At 38.6% G+C, this 16,777-nt stretch overlaps 1 protein-coding gene across 1 annotated transcript in view; it reads right to left on the reverse strand.

The window, feature by feature from the left end:
* Nucleotides 1–16,777, reverse strand: part of RBMS3 (RNA binding motif single stranded interacting protein 3) — a 1,212,798-nt gene that overhangs the window by 230,740 nt on the left and 965,281 nt on the right. The window contains exon 11 of the mRNA XM_042780448.1: nt 7,037–7,047. Within this exon, the coding sequence (XP_042636382.1) occupies nt 7,037–7,047 (11 nt within the window). The remainder of the gene's footprint in view (nt 1–7,036; nt 7,048–16,777) is intronic.

Below are 16,777 nucleotides of genomic sequence, written 5' to 3' on the forward strand. Positions count from 1 at the left end.
TCCTTTTTAGTTGTGGGGGAAGCCAGACACAATAACTTATCCTTCACTTTAGAAGGAATATCTCAACATGCCCCACACCATTAGACCCCTAGAAATTTCACTGAGGTGGAAGGTGCCCGAATTTTTGTTGGGTTAATTTCCCAACCTCTGGCATGCATATTTCTCAGCAATAAGTCTAGAGTCATCGATACTTCTTCTTTACTAGGTCCAATAAGCATAATGTCATCAATATAATGGACCAGTATGATGTTTGTGGAAGGGAAAGGCAATCAAGATCCCTATGGACTAAATTATGACATAGTGCTGGGGAGTTGATATACCCCTGAAGAAAGACTAAGAAAGTATACTGTTGGCCTTGCCAGCTGAAGGCAAACTGTTTCTGATGGTCTTTTGAAATTGGTATCAATAAAAAGGCATTGGCCAGATCAATAGCTACATACCAAGTACAAGGAGATGTACTAATTTTCTCAAGCAATGAAACCACATCAGGAACAGCAGCTGCAATTAGAGTCACCACCTGATTAAATTTATGATAATCTACTGTCATACTCCAAGACCATCTGTTTTTTTGCACAGGCCAAATAGGTGAATTAAATGGGGATGTGGTGGGAATCAGCACCGCTGCATCTTTCAAGTCCTTGATGGTGTCAGTAATCTCTGCAACCCCTCTAGGGATGTGGTACTGCTTTTGGTTTACTATTTTTGTAGGTAGAGGCAGTTCTAATGGCTTCCATTTGGCTTTTCCTACCATAATAGCCCTTACTCCACATGTCAGAGAGCCAATGTGGGAATTCTGCCAATTGCTGAGTATATCTATTCCAATTATGCATTCTGGCACTGGGGAAATCACTACAGGATGGGTTCGGGGACACACTGGACCCACTGTGAGACGCACCTTAGCTAAGATTCCATCAATAGCTTGACCTCCATATGCCCCCACCCTGACTGGTGGGTCAAAATGATGCTTTGGGTCTCCTGGAATTAGTGTCAATTCAGAGTCAGTCACTCTCGTAAAAGGCCTCAGATCCCTTTGGGGAAGGCTAGGAGAAAGATTGACATTATAGATTTTTGGCAATGTAGTCGGGTCCTTCCTCAAAGGGACCTGGCCTCCCCTTCATTCAAGGTGTTGTGGGTCTGTAAACTGACTCAAGTCTGGGAATTGATTGAGAGGTCGTAACTCTGTATTCTGGTGACTGAATCTAGGTTGCTGTTCATGTGACCTAGAATTCTTCTGTCTATACAGATCAAGTAAATATTTAGTAGGCTTGCTATGTATTTCACTACTAGGAACACCATGAGCAAGTAGCCAATGTCATAATTCCACACGAGTCAGACTATTCTGATTAGTGTTCTGACTCTGCTGTCCATTATGGTAACCACACCCACCTTGCCTTTGTCGATTAACTGCTGTCACTTGGCCCCTACTACCACGGCGTCCAGTCAGCCCCATCGTAGTTAAGTGTTTTAGTTCAATTAGGGCAGTTCCCACTGTCAAATCAGGTTTACATAAAATAGCAATCACAGCAGTCTTCAAGGATGGTGGAGCTCCCTTCACAAATTTATTCCTCATGTTACTGGTGAAAGGCATGTCTTCTGGACTCTCCATTTCTGGCTCTAAGGGTCTAATCTGATAAATCCATTCTAATAGGCCAATTTCCCTAAACCTCTAGATACCTTCTTCTACATTATACCAAGGCAGGTCTGGTACTTCAACCTGACTTAAGGTAGGCCACTGCATAATCCATGCCTCAGTAAGCCAACCAAATAAACTATTAGATCCTTTCCTAACCTCTGGAGCTGAGACACTGAATGAAGAATCTATACTTAATGGGCGTAAGTCAATAAACTCAGACTGATCCAATCTTACATTCCTTGTACCATTATCTCACACCCTCAGGCATTCCTATACATATTCTCCAGGTTTCTGTCTGTACATGTTAGCAAAATCAAGTAAGTCTTTTCAGGTATAGTGTATCACCTCCTCAGTCACACTTTCTATTTCACCTCTTGGGGCTTGCTTGGACTTGACTTTAGTTATGGGTCTGGTAAAAACAGTAGGTGTTTGAGGCAGTTCCTGAGAGCATTCAGGAATGTCTTCCATGGCCTCTGCCTCAAACAAAGACCCAGCAGGACTGGTTTGGCTAGTCCCATCACCAGGGGGAGGGAATAATGGTTTTACAGTAATCTGTTCAGATGGGAGGGATTCAACAGAATTTACAGGCTCCATATCCTGATCTTCCTGATCATCTGTCCACATGTCCCCATTCCAGGTTGCAGGATCCCATTTTTTTTTCCAATCAATGCCCTCAATTTAATGGCAGACACCATTCTGCATTGGCAATTTAGCTGGCACTGTAATTCAGCTACTTTTACAATAAGACTCTGGGTTTGGTTTTCAGCTATATCAGCTCTGTTAGTAGAAGCTATAAGGCTTTCTTTCAGAGCATAGCTGGAAGCATTGAGGTCTTTCATGCGGCGCTTAAGCAGCTTTGAGCTCAACTCGCTCTTTCACCAATTTATCCAGTGTAAGTAGGACCAACCAACCAGCTTCCTTATACTCCTCATTCTGACAAAATTGCAGAAAACTATCAAATATCCGATCACCCAGAGTGTCACTTCTCACAAGTACTTGATCTATTGGTGGTGCTATTGCATGTATTAATTTTGCCACCTCACGCCACAAATTAGAAGGGCCCTCTTTACTAGCAGACGTAGAGTTGCTAGTGTCATCAAAATTAATCAAACTGGAGAACCAATCTAGGAAGTCCATCCTTATGATTTTGTCTCTCTAGAACCACTTCCAGTACCAAATATGTTAGACTGGGTTCTCTAGAGAAACAAAAAACAGCAAAGCTTATATATATATATATATATATATATATATATAGAGAGAGAGAGAGAGAGAGAGAGAGAGAGAGAAATTTATCTTAGGAAAATGGCTCACAAACGTATAGAAGCCGGCAAGTCCAAGTCCAAAGTCCCTGGAGCAAAGGCCAGGCTAGAGGCTGTTCTTAGCTTCTGCAACTGCAGGGGGCTGAGAAGCTCAAGGCTGGTGGGCAGTACACTGGCTGTTGACTCCAACGAATGATGAATCCAAGATCCCCAGGCCGAATGGTGGACTGCTCACTCACGGAAAGTTGTAAGCAGCACAACAGAATCCCAACCCACAGAAGAATGTCTCTCTCCCCAGGATGTCCCAGGATATCCTGGAAGCAGGCCACACCCCTAGGGAAATTCCCCTGACAGATTGGCCACTCTGAACACAGTCATCCGATCCCATCATGGAACAACCACACAGAACTGAGGTCCAGCCAAGTTGACACACAGCTCCGACTATCACACTTGGTATTGGAAATTGTCATGTTATAGTCTCATTTGGCTACTACTCTGAGGCATTTAGGACTCCAGAAGTAGATGGGAGGACTGCTGAAGGGAATTCACATCCTGAGTTGCTCATTTGGTTGTTGCCCTGGGAGACTGGGTTCTAAGCAGGATGCTCACATCTAGAATTAACCACTTTGCCCATGGGAACTTGGTTCCAAGAAGATTAAATTTAGATTGCCAGCAGGAAGAATGCCCTGTCTTTTTCAATATATAATAAAAACAGATGTATTAGAATGTCCTCTGAGCTGGCAGATAGTAAGATGATGAGAAAGTAAACTGGAATTTAAGATTTGATATGAACTGTAAGTTCTATAGAACAGATGAACTTTTATGAGGTCAATAATGTAATTATTATTTTTGTGATGAAATTCTTATGTGCCAAGTATTCTGCTAGATGCTTCACTGTGTTGTTACCATTATTCCCCATAATAATCTGTTTTTTAGTTGAAATTCACTTTAAAAAAAATAAAGACTAGAGAGAAGACGTAAACTGAATGAGTATACACCGCTAACAAGAATCAGAACCATAATTTATTCCTTTTGATAATCTACAGCTTATTTTATGTTGTTCTTCATATCAAATATAGCCTCCTTATTACTCCTTGTCACAATCGTAATCAATTCCAGGCTTTCATCAACTGTAAAGGATGGAAATTCATTTATTCAACAATTATTCACTGAGTACTTACTATGTGTTAGGCTTACTACAGGTTCCAAAGAACTAAACTAGCAAATTTCTGCCATCACAGATATTATAATAAAGATAGATAATAAATAAACAAGTAATCACAACTGTTACTTCGTTGGTGAGGAGAGCTGAAAAGAAAAACAGGCAAGTCGGGGTAAAGAGCAGAAAGTGACAGGCAGGAGGTGATAGTTTAGAAAATCAGTAAAGAGCTTGGCAGAGACTTAAGTGAAATGAGGGAACAAGTTCTGGAGATAATTGCACCGAGGTGTTCCACTCAAAGAGTCAGAGGTACAAAAGTCCTGAGGCTGAATGTACTGCACCTTTTAGAAAGTAACAATGAAGGGTGGGGCTGGACTGAGGAGGGAAGGTATAGGTGAGGAGATCAGAGATCTACTAATTGTAAGATCTTACCCCTTTTGTGCCAGAGTTAAAGGGCATTGGTAGTTTGGAGATTAGTAGGGGAGGGGGAGGAGGGAAATGGTGGAGGTGGCATCAAAGAGTCTTAGGGAGAAGGTGTATCTCAATTAAGAATTCAGCCAATGAAGAAAATGGCTTTAAGGTTAAACAAAAACAAACAAGGTCTGTTGTTGTTGTTGTTATGTGCCTTTGAGTCAGACCTGACTCATAACGACCCCTCCTTGGGTTTCCGAGGCAGTGTCACTACAGGAGTAGATTGCCCCATGTTCCTTCCAAGGAGTGGCTCGTGGGTTTGAGCTGCCATCCTTCTAGTTTGCAGTCAAATACCTTAGCCAAAAGATTTTGGCTTTATTTGTTTGTAAAGATAGCAAATCTCTTTAGGGCATGAGTCTTTTCATATCTAAATGAGGATGCTAGGTGAGGCTGTCTAATGTCCCTTATTCTGAGAATCAGTGGAAGTCCTCCTTTTTCCATGTGGTTCCCAATTTCTCAACAACAATGGAGAATAAGACAGGAATTTCCTTCAAGTAGGCTGAAAGGAGTCCAGAAAAGTAGCAATAAAGTAGCTTTAAAGGAACTCTAGTTTCAGTGGAAGAGAGGATGCAAGTGGTACATAAGACAGTTTTCTTTGTTAGCATTCATCCTCATACATTCAGTGAACAGTAATGAAGAAAGTAGATGAAATACTTATTACCAGAGCTCCCTGTGACATGGAAATCTGGTTTTGAACAGGGCAGTCATCTACACTCAATCACCTGGTTGCACACATGGGAAATTGACATTGAATAGGATACTCACCTGCTGCGTAACCAGGTGAGTGGTGAAAAGAAAAATTAGAAACAAATCTACTCGAATAGACTTATAGCAGCAAAGAAATGCCATTAATGGGCTGCTCCATTCTTACTGTTTTTTTTTTTTCTGTCTTTTCGTATTCTATCTCCCCCAGCATTTTTAGTTTCTCATACTTCAAAGACTCTTGTTTTTATAATACTTTGCCTTGTTCTCTGGGATCTAGGATTAGATAATCTCTGGGATTATCTCTGACTAGCTGTATTTCTTTTGGAAATCAAGGAATTTTTCTGTTACATAGGAGGGATTTACTCTAACTCATCACCTTTACTGCAATGGTCATGAAACTAAAAACTTACTATAAATTGATTCCTACTTTAAAAAATGTTTCTTTAAATACAAGTTCTTTTTTTTATTGTTGTTGTTTATTTTTTAAAAATATATTTGGACCTTCCCAACATATTTTATAATGGACTGATTACATACATCAAATCTAAGTTTGAAAGACATTTTATGGATTACCTGATTTATCCAAATACTATACTTATAATACTTACAAAACAACTCTTAAATTCATCTGCTTTTAAATGTGAAATACACACACACAAACACACACACTCTCTCTCTTTTCTGGTGGCAGGAGTGGAAGAAACCCTAAGAATGGTGCACGTGAGTATATGTATGTGTGTTTGTGAGTATATGTGTGTTGTTTGTGCATGAAAGAGAATACTGAAAAAAAAGGAGTACATTTGAGTGTAATTCTCATTTTACCTTTTTAGTTCTGAATTTTTAAAGAAAAGAATACCAGATGGTCTCTGTTGTTGTTGTTGTTATGTGTCATCGAGTCAGACCTGACTCACAGCGACCCCTCCTTGGGTTTCTGAGGCAGTATCACTATGGAAGTAGATTGCCCCATCTTCCTTCCGAGGAGTGGCTGGTGGGTTTGAACCGCCAGCCTTCTGGTTAGCAGTCAAGTGTCTTAGCCACTATGCTAGCAGGCTGCAAATATATTAACAAGCACAAAAATATATTTTGTGATTTTTTTCTTTAAATAAAATTGATTCAGTTACACTCAAAAGACTAAATTCCATCACTCACAAACATAAAATTTAACAGTGTCTTAGAATTATAACACTTTCCCTTTAATTCTCCATCTAAGCTTTAGTTTGTCCCCATGTATTTTTGAAGCAGAGTTTTCAATGAAACAAAGCCTCTCAAAAGTTTGTTTACAAAAATTCAAGAGAAACTTCTTGATCATCCTTGTATATTTCTTTTAAAAAATTTAATAACTTCTCTCTATGGAACTGTTGAAACACACACAGAAGTAGAGAGAATAATAAAATGATTGTTTATATTCCCATCACTGAGTTTCAATAATTATTCATACTTTTCTTATCTTGTTTTATATAACTTCAAATCAAAAACTTTTTTTTTTTTTTTTTTGCTAAAGTATTTTAAAGCAATTCACAGAAAATATGAAGGTATCCTTTAGTGCCACTCTAACAGGAAAAACTGTAAATGGATGGCTTTAACAAATGGATTTATTCTCTTACAGTTTAGGAGGCTAGAAGTCTGAGTTCAAAGTGCTAGCTGTAGAGAATAGGTAAAGGCCCCTCAGACTTGGGCTTCAGCTCCGCCTCTTGTTCTTGGCCCTCTGAAGCTGGAGGCTTCTCTTAACTCAGGCAGCTACTGGCTGCTGAGGCTGATAAAGCCAAGGTTGACAAATAAAATGGCACAGTCCAAAGATTATCAAGCAACATGGCAGGCCACTAGTTCAAGTCCAGAAACAGTCCCAAGATGGGCAACCAATTATGGCAGGCTGCTGAATGAAGTCAGCTACATGCAGGATCCAAGTGTGCCAAAAAGCTAGAAATCTTTCTCACAGCTTCTTTTCATATACTGGAGGCAGACCACATCCCTAAGACAGCTAGCTGCTCAGCTGCTCACTGCAGATTCCACCAGGAAGTTGATTACCAATCTCATCATGAGGAATAATTACATCTAGTTCCCAGCCAAGCTGACATACAACCTTAACTACCACAAAATCCCTAGATTAGTTTCTAACCCCCTGGACTTTCCTTGCAAGAGTTACTCTATAACATATAGCTATCCCTGAACAAAAGCATATTGTAACTATAATATACACATAGACTTCAAGTGAAAGACAAAATAGACATCTCTAGGATGTTATTAGATATGAATTATAACATAGTATGTCAGCACTAGAATCATGCTGAGCAGCACAGTTCATAGAATCGAGGCATATGAAGAAAGGGGATCTAGGGCTTACTAGAGAAAGAGGCTGTGAACGTATCACCACTGGACTGTCCAGTGCGCACTGGCCGGCTGCTGTGCGAGACCTTGCATAAGCTGTCTTTGGAGGGAAGGACATCAGTGAGCTCTCCTTCCCTTCCTCCTTAAACAGCCATCAGCAAAACAATGTGCTACTTCATTCAGAGACATAGAGAACACGTAGGAAAACTGTGAACAAAGAGTTGGTTCTGTTTCATATTAAGAATGAGTGTCCTCGCAGTGTACAAAATATAAAGGGAAAAGGTACCTTCCTCTGTGTGCACTCAGTGTGGTTTATTTGAAAAACAACACTAGAGGGGCACAGATTTTCCTCCCTTACTAGACTTAATGGAATGAGGAGTCTGACTGCTTCACAAGAAAGAGAATTTTAAATGAGTCACTGATACTTCACTTTAGTAGTATTATGGCACTGATCCAAGACCTAATATAGACAATTACAGATTTTGGCCCAGGGTAATTTTAATCTATGCCCATAATAAAAACCCTTCCACTGCCAAAGGCAAGTGGTTTGTGTGCCAAAATTGGAACTCTGACCCTGAGATACAAAGTCATAACTGGTAAGCATAGAGTAAGATTCCAGAACCTGAGAGCTAATGTCTCCTTGCAGGAATTTCATATAAACAAACCTAATCAGATTTTTTATCCATACAATGTGTATCTTGCACAATACTGTATTTTAGATCAGTGATGGTAGAACTCCCTGCTTAAAATAAATTATTTTATTAGACATGACTGAAAAGATAAGGGCAGGGCTAATTCACTCCAAAACAAGTTTTCCCAAGGCTACGTCATGCAAGAATTTCCCTCAAATGCAAAATGCATTTACCATGTGCTACCTTTGGGAGCCTCTGGCAGCATAACGGCTAAGGCACTTGGCTGCTAACCAGAAGGCTGGTGGTTCAAACCCGCCAGCCACTCCTTGGAAGGAAGATGGGGCAATCTACTTTCATAGTGATACTGCCTCGGAAACCCAAAGAAGGGTCGCTATGAGTCAGGTCCGACTCAACGGCACATAACAACAATAACAACCTTGTTATCATGTGTACCTTGTACTATGGCCTTTTGTATCTCTCACTTCTTCCTGGGACCTACATCAAATGGGCATGGGTGTGGTAGACTACAGCAAACTACTTGTTGTTGTTCTTGTTGTTATTTGCCGTCGAGTCGGCCCCGACTCATAGCGACCCCTCCTTGGGTTCCCGAGGCAGTAACACTACAGAAGTAGGATTGCCCAACCTTCCTTCCGAGCAAACTACTTAAGGGACTCAAAATTCAAGTTTCATACTATATTTCATCAGGAGAAAAAACGCTGACTCTTTAAAACAAGGAAGCTAGACAAACATTTTATGATTAAAAACTATTCTTTTTTTCCTGTCTAATCAATTCATTTGGGCCCATGCTGAATCCTCCATTGTAAACAAGATTTCCTTTTTTGACTCACAAGTAGAATTTATTTGCCTAGATTTAAAAGCCTGTCATTGTAAATTCTATCAAGTGTTTCCTTAAGGACATTTGTGAACTTCTAAACCAAGTTAAATTCTAAACTTTCTTGCAACAGAACACCTAAAAGGAAATTTATTGATTCATGACATTACTGAATTGTATGCATAACAAGTAGTCATCCAAAATATAGACAGGATTTAAAGATAACATTGTTATATGAAAGATGAAAAGATCAGCATACAAACAATAACCAATTAGATGTCTCAGAGGTATCTCAAACATTGAGGCCCAAAGTATAACTTTTGTTATCTTCCATAAAGCTTGTTCTCTCATTCTTCTTCAACTCAGTACCATCCACCCAGTTGCTCAAGTGCTAATTCTACTCTTCCTTTCTTTACCTTCATATTCTCTTTTTCAAACATTTTTATTTATTGTCTTGCTGTGGTTGAGAACACACAGCAAAACGTACACCAATTCCACAATTTCTACATATACAATTCAGTGACACTGATTAGATTCTCTGAGTTATGCAGCCATTCTCACCCTCCTTTTCTGAGTGGTCTTCCTCCATTAACATGAACTCACTGTCCCATAAGGTTCCTTTCTAATCTTTCGAGTTGCTATTGTTAATTGGATTCCATATAGGTAAATCTTAAAAGAGGAAAAAATGCTCAAAGCAGATTTTTTACTACTTAAGCTAAACTATTTGGTTTAAGGTTCCCTGTGGAACAATGGTTAAATGCTTCACTACTAACCAAAAGTTCAGTAGTTTGAACTTACCAGCTGCTCCAAAGGAGAAAGAGGTAGCAGGTTACAGCAGGCTATAATCTTTATGCTTCCATAAAAATTACAGCCTGGAAAACTCTATGGGGAGATAGGGTAGTTCTACTCTGTCCTATAGGGTCAGTAGGACTCAGAATCAACTCCACAGCAACAGATGTGGATTCTGTGTGTGTGTGTGTGTTGTTTGCTTTTAAGATGATATCAGGGGACATTTTTGATTTAAGGTTTAAAGATTATCCCAGCACAATAGTTTCAAGAATTCCTCCATTCTCCATGCCTCCTGAAAGTCTGAGGTCCATGAAATTTGAAATTCTATTCTGTATCTGCCCCTTTCCTTTGATCAGGATTCATTTTAAAAAATCTTTGATCAAAATGATCAGCAATGGTAGGCAAGCTCTTCTGGCCTTGTGGCAGAGGTAGCAGTTGTTCACAGAGGCAATTAACCACACATTGCATATATTTCTCTTCCTAAGTCTCCTTCTTTCTCTGTTGCTCCAGGCAAAAGGAAACAAACTGTTGTGCCTTGGATAGCTGCACCTCCACACTCTTATCTATCTTTTGACTTGATCTTTAATACAATCCAAATAACTTACTTCTCTCCATCTCTCACCCACCTAATTCACTCAAAACTACCACCATCTTTTCCAATTTTCTAATAGTTCCTAGGATCAATATTCTGCCCAGAGTGATTTTTCTAGTCAGAGGGATCTTCCTAAAGCAAAAACCAGGTTATATTCCTCTACCTCCAATAGTTTCTCATCAAATTTGGATTAAAAAAAAACATACTCTTTTTAGACACAAAAAAAGTTCCTCCTTATCTCCATGGTCTCCTTTCTCACATTCTTCTTTCTTATTCACTCAGCTTTAACTAGGTTTGAACAAGTCAAGGTAGCTCCTGCTTTGGGGCCACTGCACCTGGAATTTCCCCTGCAGAAAGGCTTTTCTTTCTAACACGTTTGTGATATTCAAACATCAGCTGCCATGTCTCTTCAGAAAGGCCATCTCTGACCACCCAAAATATAATATTCCCCCAAACAGTCTTTACTAAATCATTGTTTTACTATGTTGTTGTTGTTGTTATGTGCCATCAAGTCGACCCCGACTCATAGCGACCCCTCCTTGGGTTGCTGAGGCAGTATCATTATGGAAGTAGATTGCCCAACCTTCCTTCCAAGGAGTGGTTGGTGGGTTTGAACCGCCAGCCTTCTGGTTAGCAGTCAAGTGCCTTAGGCACTATGCTACCAGAGCTCCTACGTTTTAGTACACTCATAGAAAATATCATGATCTGAAATTGTTGCTGCTGTGTGCTGTTGAGTCAATTCTGACTCATAATGACCCTGCAGGACAGTATAGAACTGTCCCATAGAGTTTCCTAGGCCTAAATCTTTACAGGAGCAGATCACTGAGTCTTTTCTCCCACAGAGCAACTAATGGGTTAGACCTTTCAGTTAGCAGAGTGTTTAACTATTGGACCACCAGGGCTCCTTGATATGAAAATACATATTTTCTTTTTTGCTTTACTAATATCTGTTTCCCTCTTTACTTCCCCATAATTTAATTTTTCTGAGAGTACAAACCCTGTCTAACTTGACTATTACTTATAAACACCTGTTGACTGAATGATTAATAATTGTATGTATCTACCAAATGTGGAAATCAGTATTTTGTTAGTTTATAAATGCACATATGAGCCAAGAAATCACCACACCACTGGAATGAAAAGCACATGCATAAAGGAATATCTAAGGAAAATAGCTAGCACTGAAATCGTGTCCCTGTCCAAAAATCTGACACCCAACTTTCAGGTAACTTTACCATTAAATCAGCTAAAAAATATAAGTTAAACTCAATAATCTTTTACTTAACCCATTATGGTGCTACATGAAAATTACAACAGCACCTTTTTTTCACTGGTAAAAATTGGTCTGTGATGTGCTCAAAGTCATTTTTTTTTTCTTTCTGTTTCTTCTCTTTTTACACTCAGTACAGTAAGATCACATAGTCTGCTTTGACTCATGGAAGCTCTTAAATACAAAAGTATTCATTCTAAAAACTACTCAGTGGCATCCCCTTTGAGTACTGCCAAAAGCATGTGTCATACCTGCCATACGTTAGATATGCCTTTGCACACACATACAGTCATTTGCTTGGTTATAATTAAAGATAAAATTACGAGGAAAAAATGTACAATCACAACAACAAAAAATCACTATCTTTATAGAGGTTGCATTGCATGGCGGCACTTCATTTCATTTAGTCCCTGTAACAATGTGATGAGGTGAGACCTAGCTTACAACTGAGGAAACTGAGATTTGAAGTGTGTTAAAAGTTTGTCCGATGTTATAGAGTTAATGGCGGCAGATTCTTAAATAGGAACTGTACTGCCTTTAAAATAATCATATTGATGATGATGATGATGATGACCATAACAATAGCAACTAATATTTATTGAATTATTCTGTGTGCCTGGCATATTACACAGTGTTTTAGATGTTTGACAAAGACATGTTTATCAAATACCCATTCTTCCATGTCTTTCCTTATGCTTCTAAGCCTCCCTGGGCTATATCTAATAAAGGTGACACATGTCACTTCTAAGCCAAGCTTTGAATGCTGATGTGCCTCTTCATTTCATTTCCTTGGAGGCCTTTTGTTCCAGGTGGTTCAGATGCAAGATGGTAGGGCTTCCTTTAACAAGGGCTCTCTAAGTGACTGTGTACAACAGAGCCCCCAACAACCTAACGTTGAAATATGAAAAATAAATAACACTTTTTGGTGGTTAAGCCACTGACACTTGAAAATTTGTTATCATAATATGATATATCCCATTTTGACCAATTCAGATATAGAATTTCTTTTAATTCCTAAAACAATTCAGTGAGATACATTATTATCTCACTTTATGAATTATATGATTAAGTCTTAGAGACATTAAGTCCCTGAGTGTCACAAATGTTTAAATACTCGACTATTAGCCAAGAGGTTGGGGGTTTGAACCTACCCAGAGGCAGCACGGAAGACAGGACTGGTGATCAGCTTGCAAAAGTCACAGCTTGGGAAACTCTATGGAGTAGTTCTACTCTGCATACACGGATTCACCATGAATTAGAACAAACTTGATGGCAACTAACAGCAACAACAAAGTGACATTAAATAACTTACTCAAAATCACATAATTAGTAAGTGAATGGAAACACAGTCTATCTGAATCCAGAGTCTGAATCTTCCACTGAAGATTATACTCAGTCCCATTAATAGGGAGCTCTGGTGGCGTAGTGCCTAAGGCATTTTGACTGCTAACCAGAAGACTGGTGGATCAAACCCAGCCACTCCTCGGAAGGCTGGGCAATCTACTTCTGCAGTGATACTGCCTCAGAAACCCAAGGAGGAGTTGCTACGAGTTGAAGCCAACTCAATGGCATTCTCATTTGTTTTGAGGAAGTGATTTTAAACTTTCAGTGGTAATAGTAAGCATATTTCTTTATGTTGCATAATCTCCTAGAGAAAGTCTGTATTAAAGGTCAAATAACAGTTTTATTATCTTACCAAGAAACATGACTGAATTATACAGTTAGTTAACAGCATCATTTCTGTACTCTGTGCTCTTTAACAAGTGTTAAATACATTCTAATAAGCTATTGTGAGGTTTTATTGACTAGCCCAGTCATAATTGCTTTATAATGTCTAACTCCCCCATTGGTCTCCATTTTATCAGAAAGCATAGATTATGCAGGTCCCCATGGGAACCAATTATAGGGAAAGCAATGGAAAGAGACTTTTCAGTACATCTTGATAAAAACAGGTCAGTTAGTTTACAACTAAAATAATATTTAGATGACCCAGGAATTTTCACAACATCTATTTGCATTCTTCATGATATAGACAGAACTACTAGCATGAACAGAAAAAGTAAAGCTATATATTTTTATTATGAAGCAAAGGAAGAATGAAGGCATTCTTAAGAATGCAGGTTTAAGTCAATAGTTTCCCTCTCTGAGGCATAAATTAAACTTTCTGTGAACAGACTAATTGAGACCAATTTTGAACATTTGGTTCCTTGTATTTTCTTATATTGTGGATATGCATTATAAGCAAAAACAAACACAATTCCCTTTCCATTAAGGAATGAAGGAAAAAAAAAAAAAAACCTAGTTAATGTCCATGGATTTGAAAAATTCTTTGTGCATTATAGCAAGAGGATTTTGGTTATAGATTGTAAAGAGAGAAACATACTTCTATAGCTGTTGGAATAAACAAATATAAATGTATACCTATGAACATAGTTCCAGCAATTTCAGCGTTTTCAGATATGTCTATGTTGGTAACATAAAAATCACTCAATTCTTGCCTTACTTATCTATGTGGCCTGTACTCTTAAACTAAATTTAATATTACCTTGTGACAAAGAGATGGGGTTTATTTCTGCAAGGACAACGTGATCCATCTGAAAAAGTACACCATCTTTTCACTGGCTATATTCACATTTTTGTAGCAAAGACATTTGATAGGTTAGAAGCTCACAATCATTACACAAATGTTCTTCCAAAAAGATGGAGGAACTTAAATTGGAACTCCACATAGCAGTTTAAGTGTTAAAAATTACCATAGATGCTTGGTTCTAGAGGCAATAACAAATTGCATGGTCTACACAAAAAAAATGGGAGTAAAGTGGGTATATTACTTTCCTATTGTTGTTGCAACAAATCAGCACATGCTTAGCAGCTTAAAACAGTACAAATGTATTTCCTTGTAGTTCTGAAGGTCTGAATTCTAAAATCAAGGGGTCAGTAGAGATGGATTCTTCAGGAGACTTCAGGAGCCATCTGTTTCCTTGCCTCTTTCAGCTCCTAGAACCATATGCATTTCTTGGCTCATGCCTCCTTTCTTCACATCACTTCAATCTCTTTTCTTCTGTCGTCACATCTCCTAATGTTAACTCTGATCCTTCTGCCTCCCTCCTATAAAGACCTTCATGATTACATCTGGCCCATTCAAAACATCCAAGAGAGTCCTCCCATCTCAAGATTCTTATATCAATCACATATGCAAAGTCTCTTTTACCATGTAAGGGAACATATGCACAGGTTCTGCACATTTAGGATGTGTGTGTGTCTGGAGTGCCATTATTCACCCTATCATAGGGTGAAAAGAACTGGAAAAGAAGACAAAAAGATGTAGGACCTGCAAGTATTGTCCTAATGATAATAATAATTACAGTAATTATATGGCAATTAAGCAGCCCTGGTGGCTCAATGGCTAATGTGGTCAGCTGCCAACCAGAAGGTTAGCAGTTTGAACCCATGAGCCACTCTGCAGAAGAATGACATGACAGTCCACTTCCATAAATATTTACAGCCTTGGAAAACCTATGGGCCAGTTCTAGTCTCTCATGTAGGGTTGCTATGAGTTGGAATCTACTTGATGGCAAGGGGTTTGGTATATTCATACAGTATTTATCACTGTTATTAGTTCATTCATTCATTGATACACCATCTATCTATTGAGACGTTAAATCATCTCAAATAAGATTTTGTTGTTGTTGTTATTTGCCGTTGAGTCGGCCCCGACTCATAGCGACCCCTCCTTGGGTTTCCGAGGCAGTATCACTACGGAAGTAGGATTGCCCAACCTTCCTTCCAAGGAGTGGCTGGTGGGTTTGAACCGCCAGCCTTCTGGTTAGCAGTCAAGTGCCTTAGGCACTATGCTACCAGAGCTCCTCAAATAAGATTTTAGATATGGTAATTCACTTTAAAAAAGTGAGCCTTAAATTAGCTACACTGTGTCACCTGTCTATATCTTGATGTTTAGAGTTAATATTGAGATATAAGGCAGATTCCAAACAAAGCATCAAGGAAAAGTTTCAAATGTAGCTTTGTATATCCAGTCCCTTCATTACATAAGAAAAATATTTGTTTTGTAGTACACATGTAATAGTCCCATAGCATGGATAGTACAGAGGGACAAAATCCAAATTCAAAATAATGTGTCCTAAAAAGTGGTAAGTGAGAAATATTTTTATCATGAAAATCTGTGAAATATACAAAGAATGAGGTGAAAGTAAAAGTAGAACTGAAGGCTTAAGAAAAGCCTTTCTAAAAGGAGAACATTTTCTCCTTATGGGATCCTCATTTTTTTTGCAATCACTGGCAAAAATAGGAAAAGAAGACACTAAGTAGTTGGATGAAAAAGACAAGTAATTACTAAGGTCTTCTCCTTTATGCCTAGGGAAAAATTAAACTTGGATTGCAGATTGTGTCTCTTCCTCCTAACAAGAAAATGGAAACACTTATGAAAGTAGAGCAAATTTTGCCTCAGGACAATTTCAGAAATTATTACAATTTTGGAATTCATCCATTTTGATGCATTACTCCAATTATAGAAACCATCATTTCCTGATGAACTTTTCAAGCTACAAAGTAGTCTCTAAGGATTTCTATATCTAAATGCATTATATAGGGAATGTCCAGTAAATGCAGGCAGAGAAAAGGGGTGTTTAATTAATATCACTACTAGATGCTCCCAAATATAAACTAGGAGAGAAATCGTCTGTGAAATCTGAAGAGTGCTGAAATCTCAGATCACCAAATTGAGGAAAGTCTGTCAAAAACAGTGAATGTACTGATTGGAAAAACAGCTGTGGAGCTTATAACTAATCAAGGATTAATTTGGGTATTATGCAGAGAGCTCTAATCAATCAATATGTAAAAATGAACAACCTTATAGAAAAAAATGAACAAAGAATTAGCTAAGCAACTGAATAATACATACAGGCAAAGATAGTGAAACGTACTAGTGAGAGGGAAATCATCAGTAAAACAAAAAGGTAAACATGTTAAACTATCAAATTGGTAGAGACTTAATATTTATTGTCCCCTAGTATTTCAAGGGAGCTCTGGTAGCATAGTGGCTAAGACACTTGCCTGCTAACCAGACGGCTGGCGGTTCAAACCCACCAGCCAC

This window comes from Orycteropus afer, unplaced genomic scaffold (assembly GCF_000298275.1).
Source record: "Orycteropus afer afer isolate SDZICR_OR568_19922 unplaced genomic scaffold, OryAfe1.0 scaffold00003, whole genome shotgun sequence".
NCBI lineage: Eukaryota > Metazoa > Chordata > Mammalia > Tubulidentata > Orycteropodidae > Orycteropus > Orycteropus afer.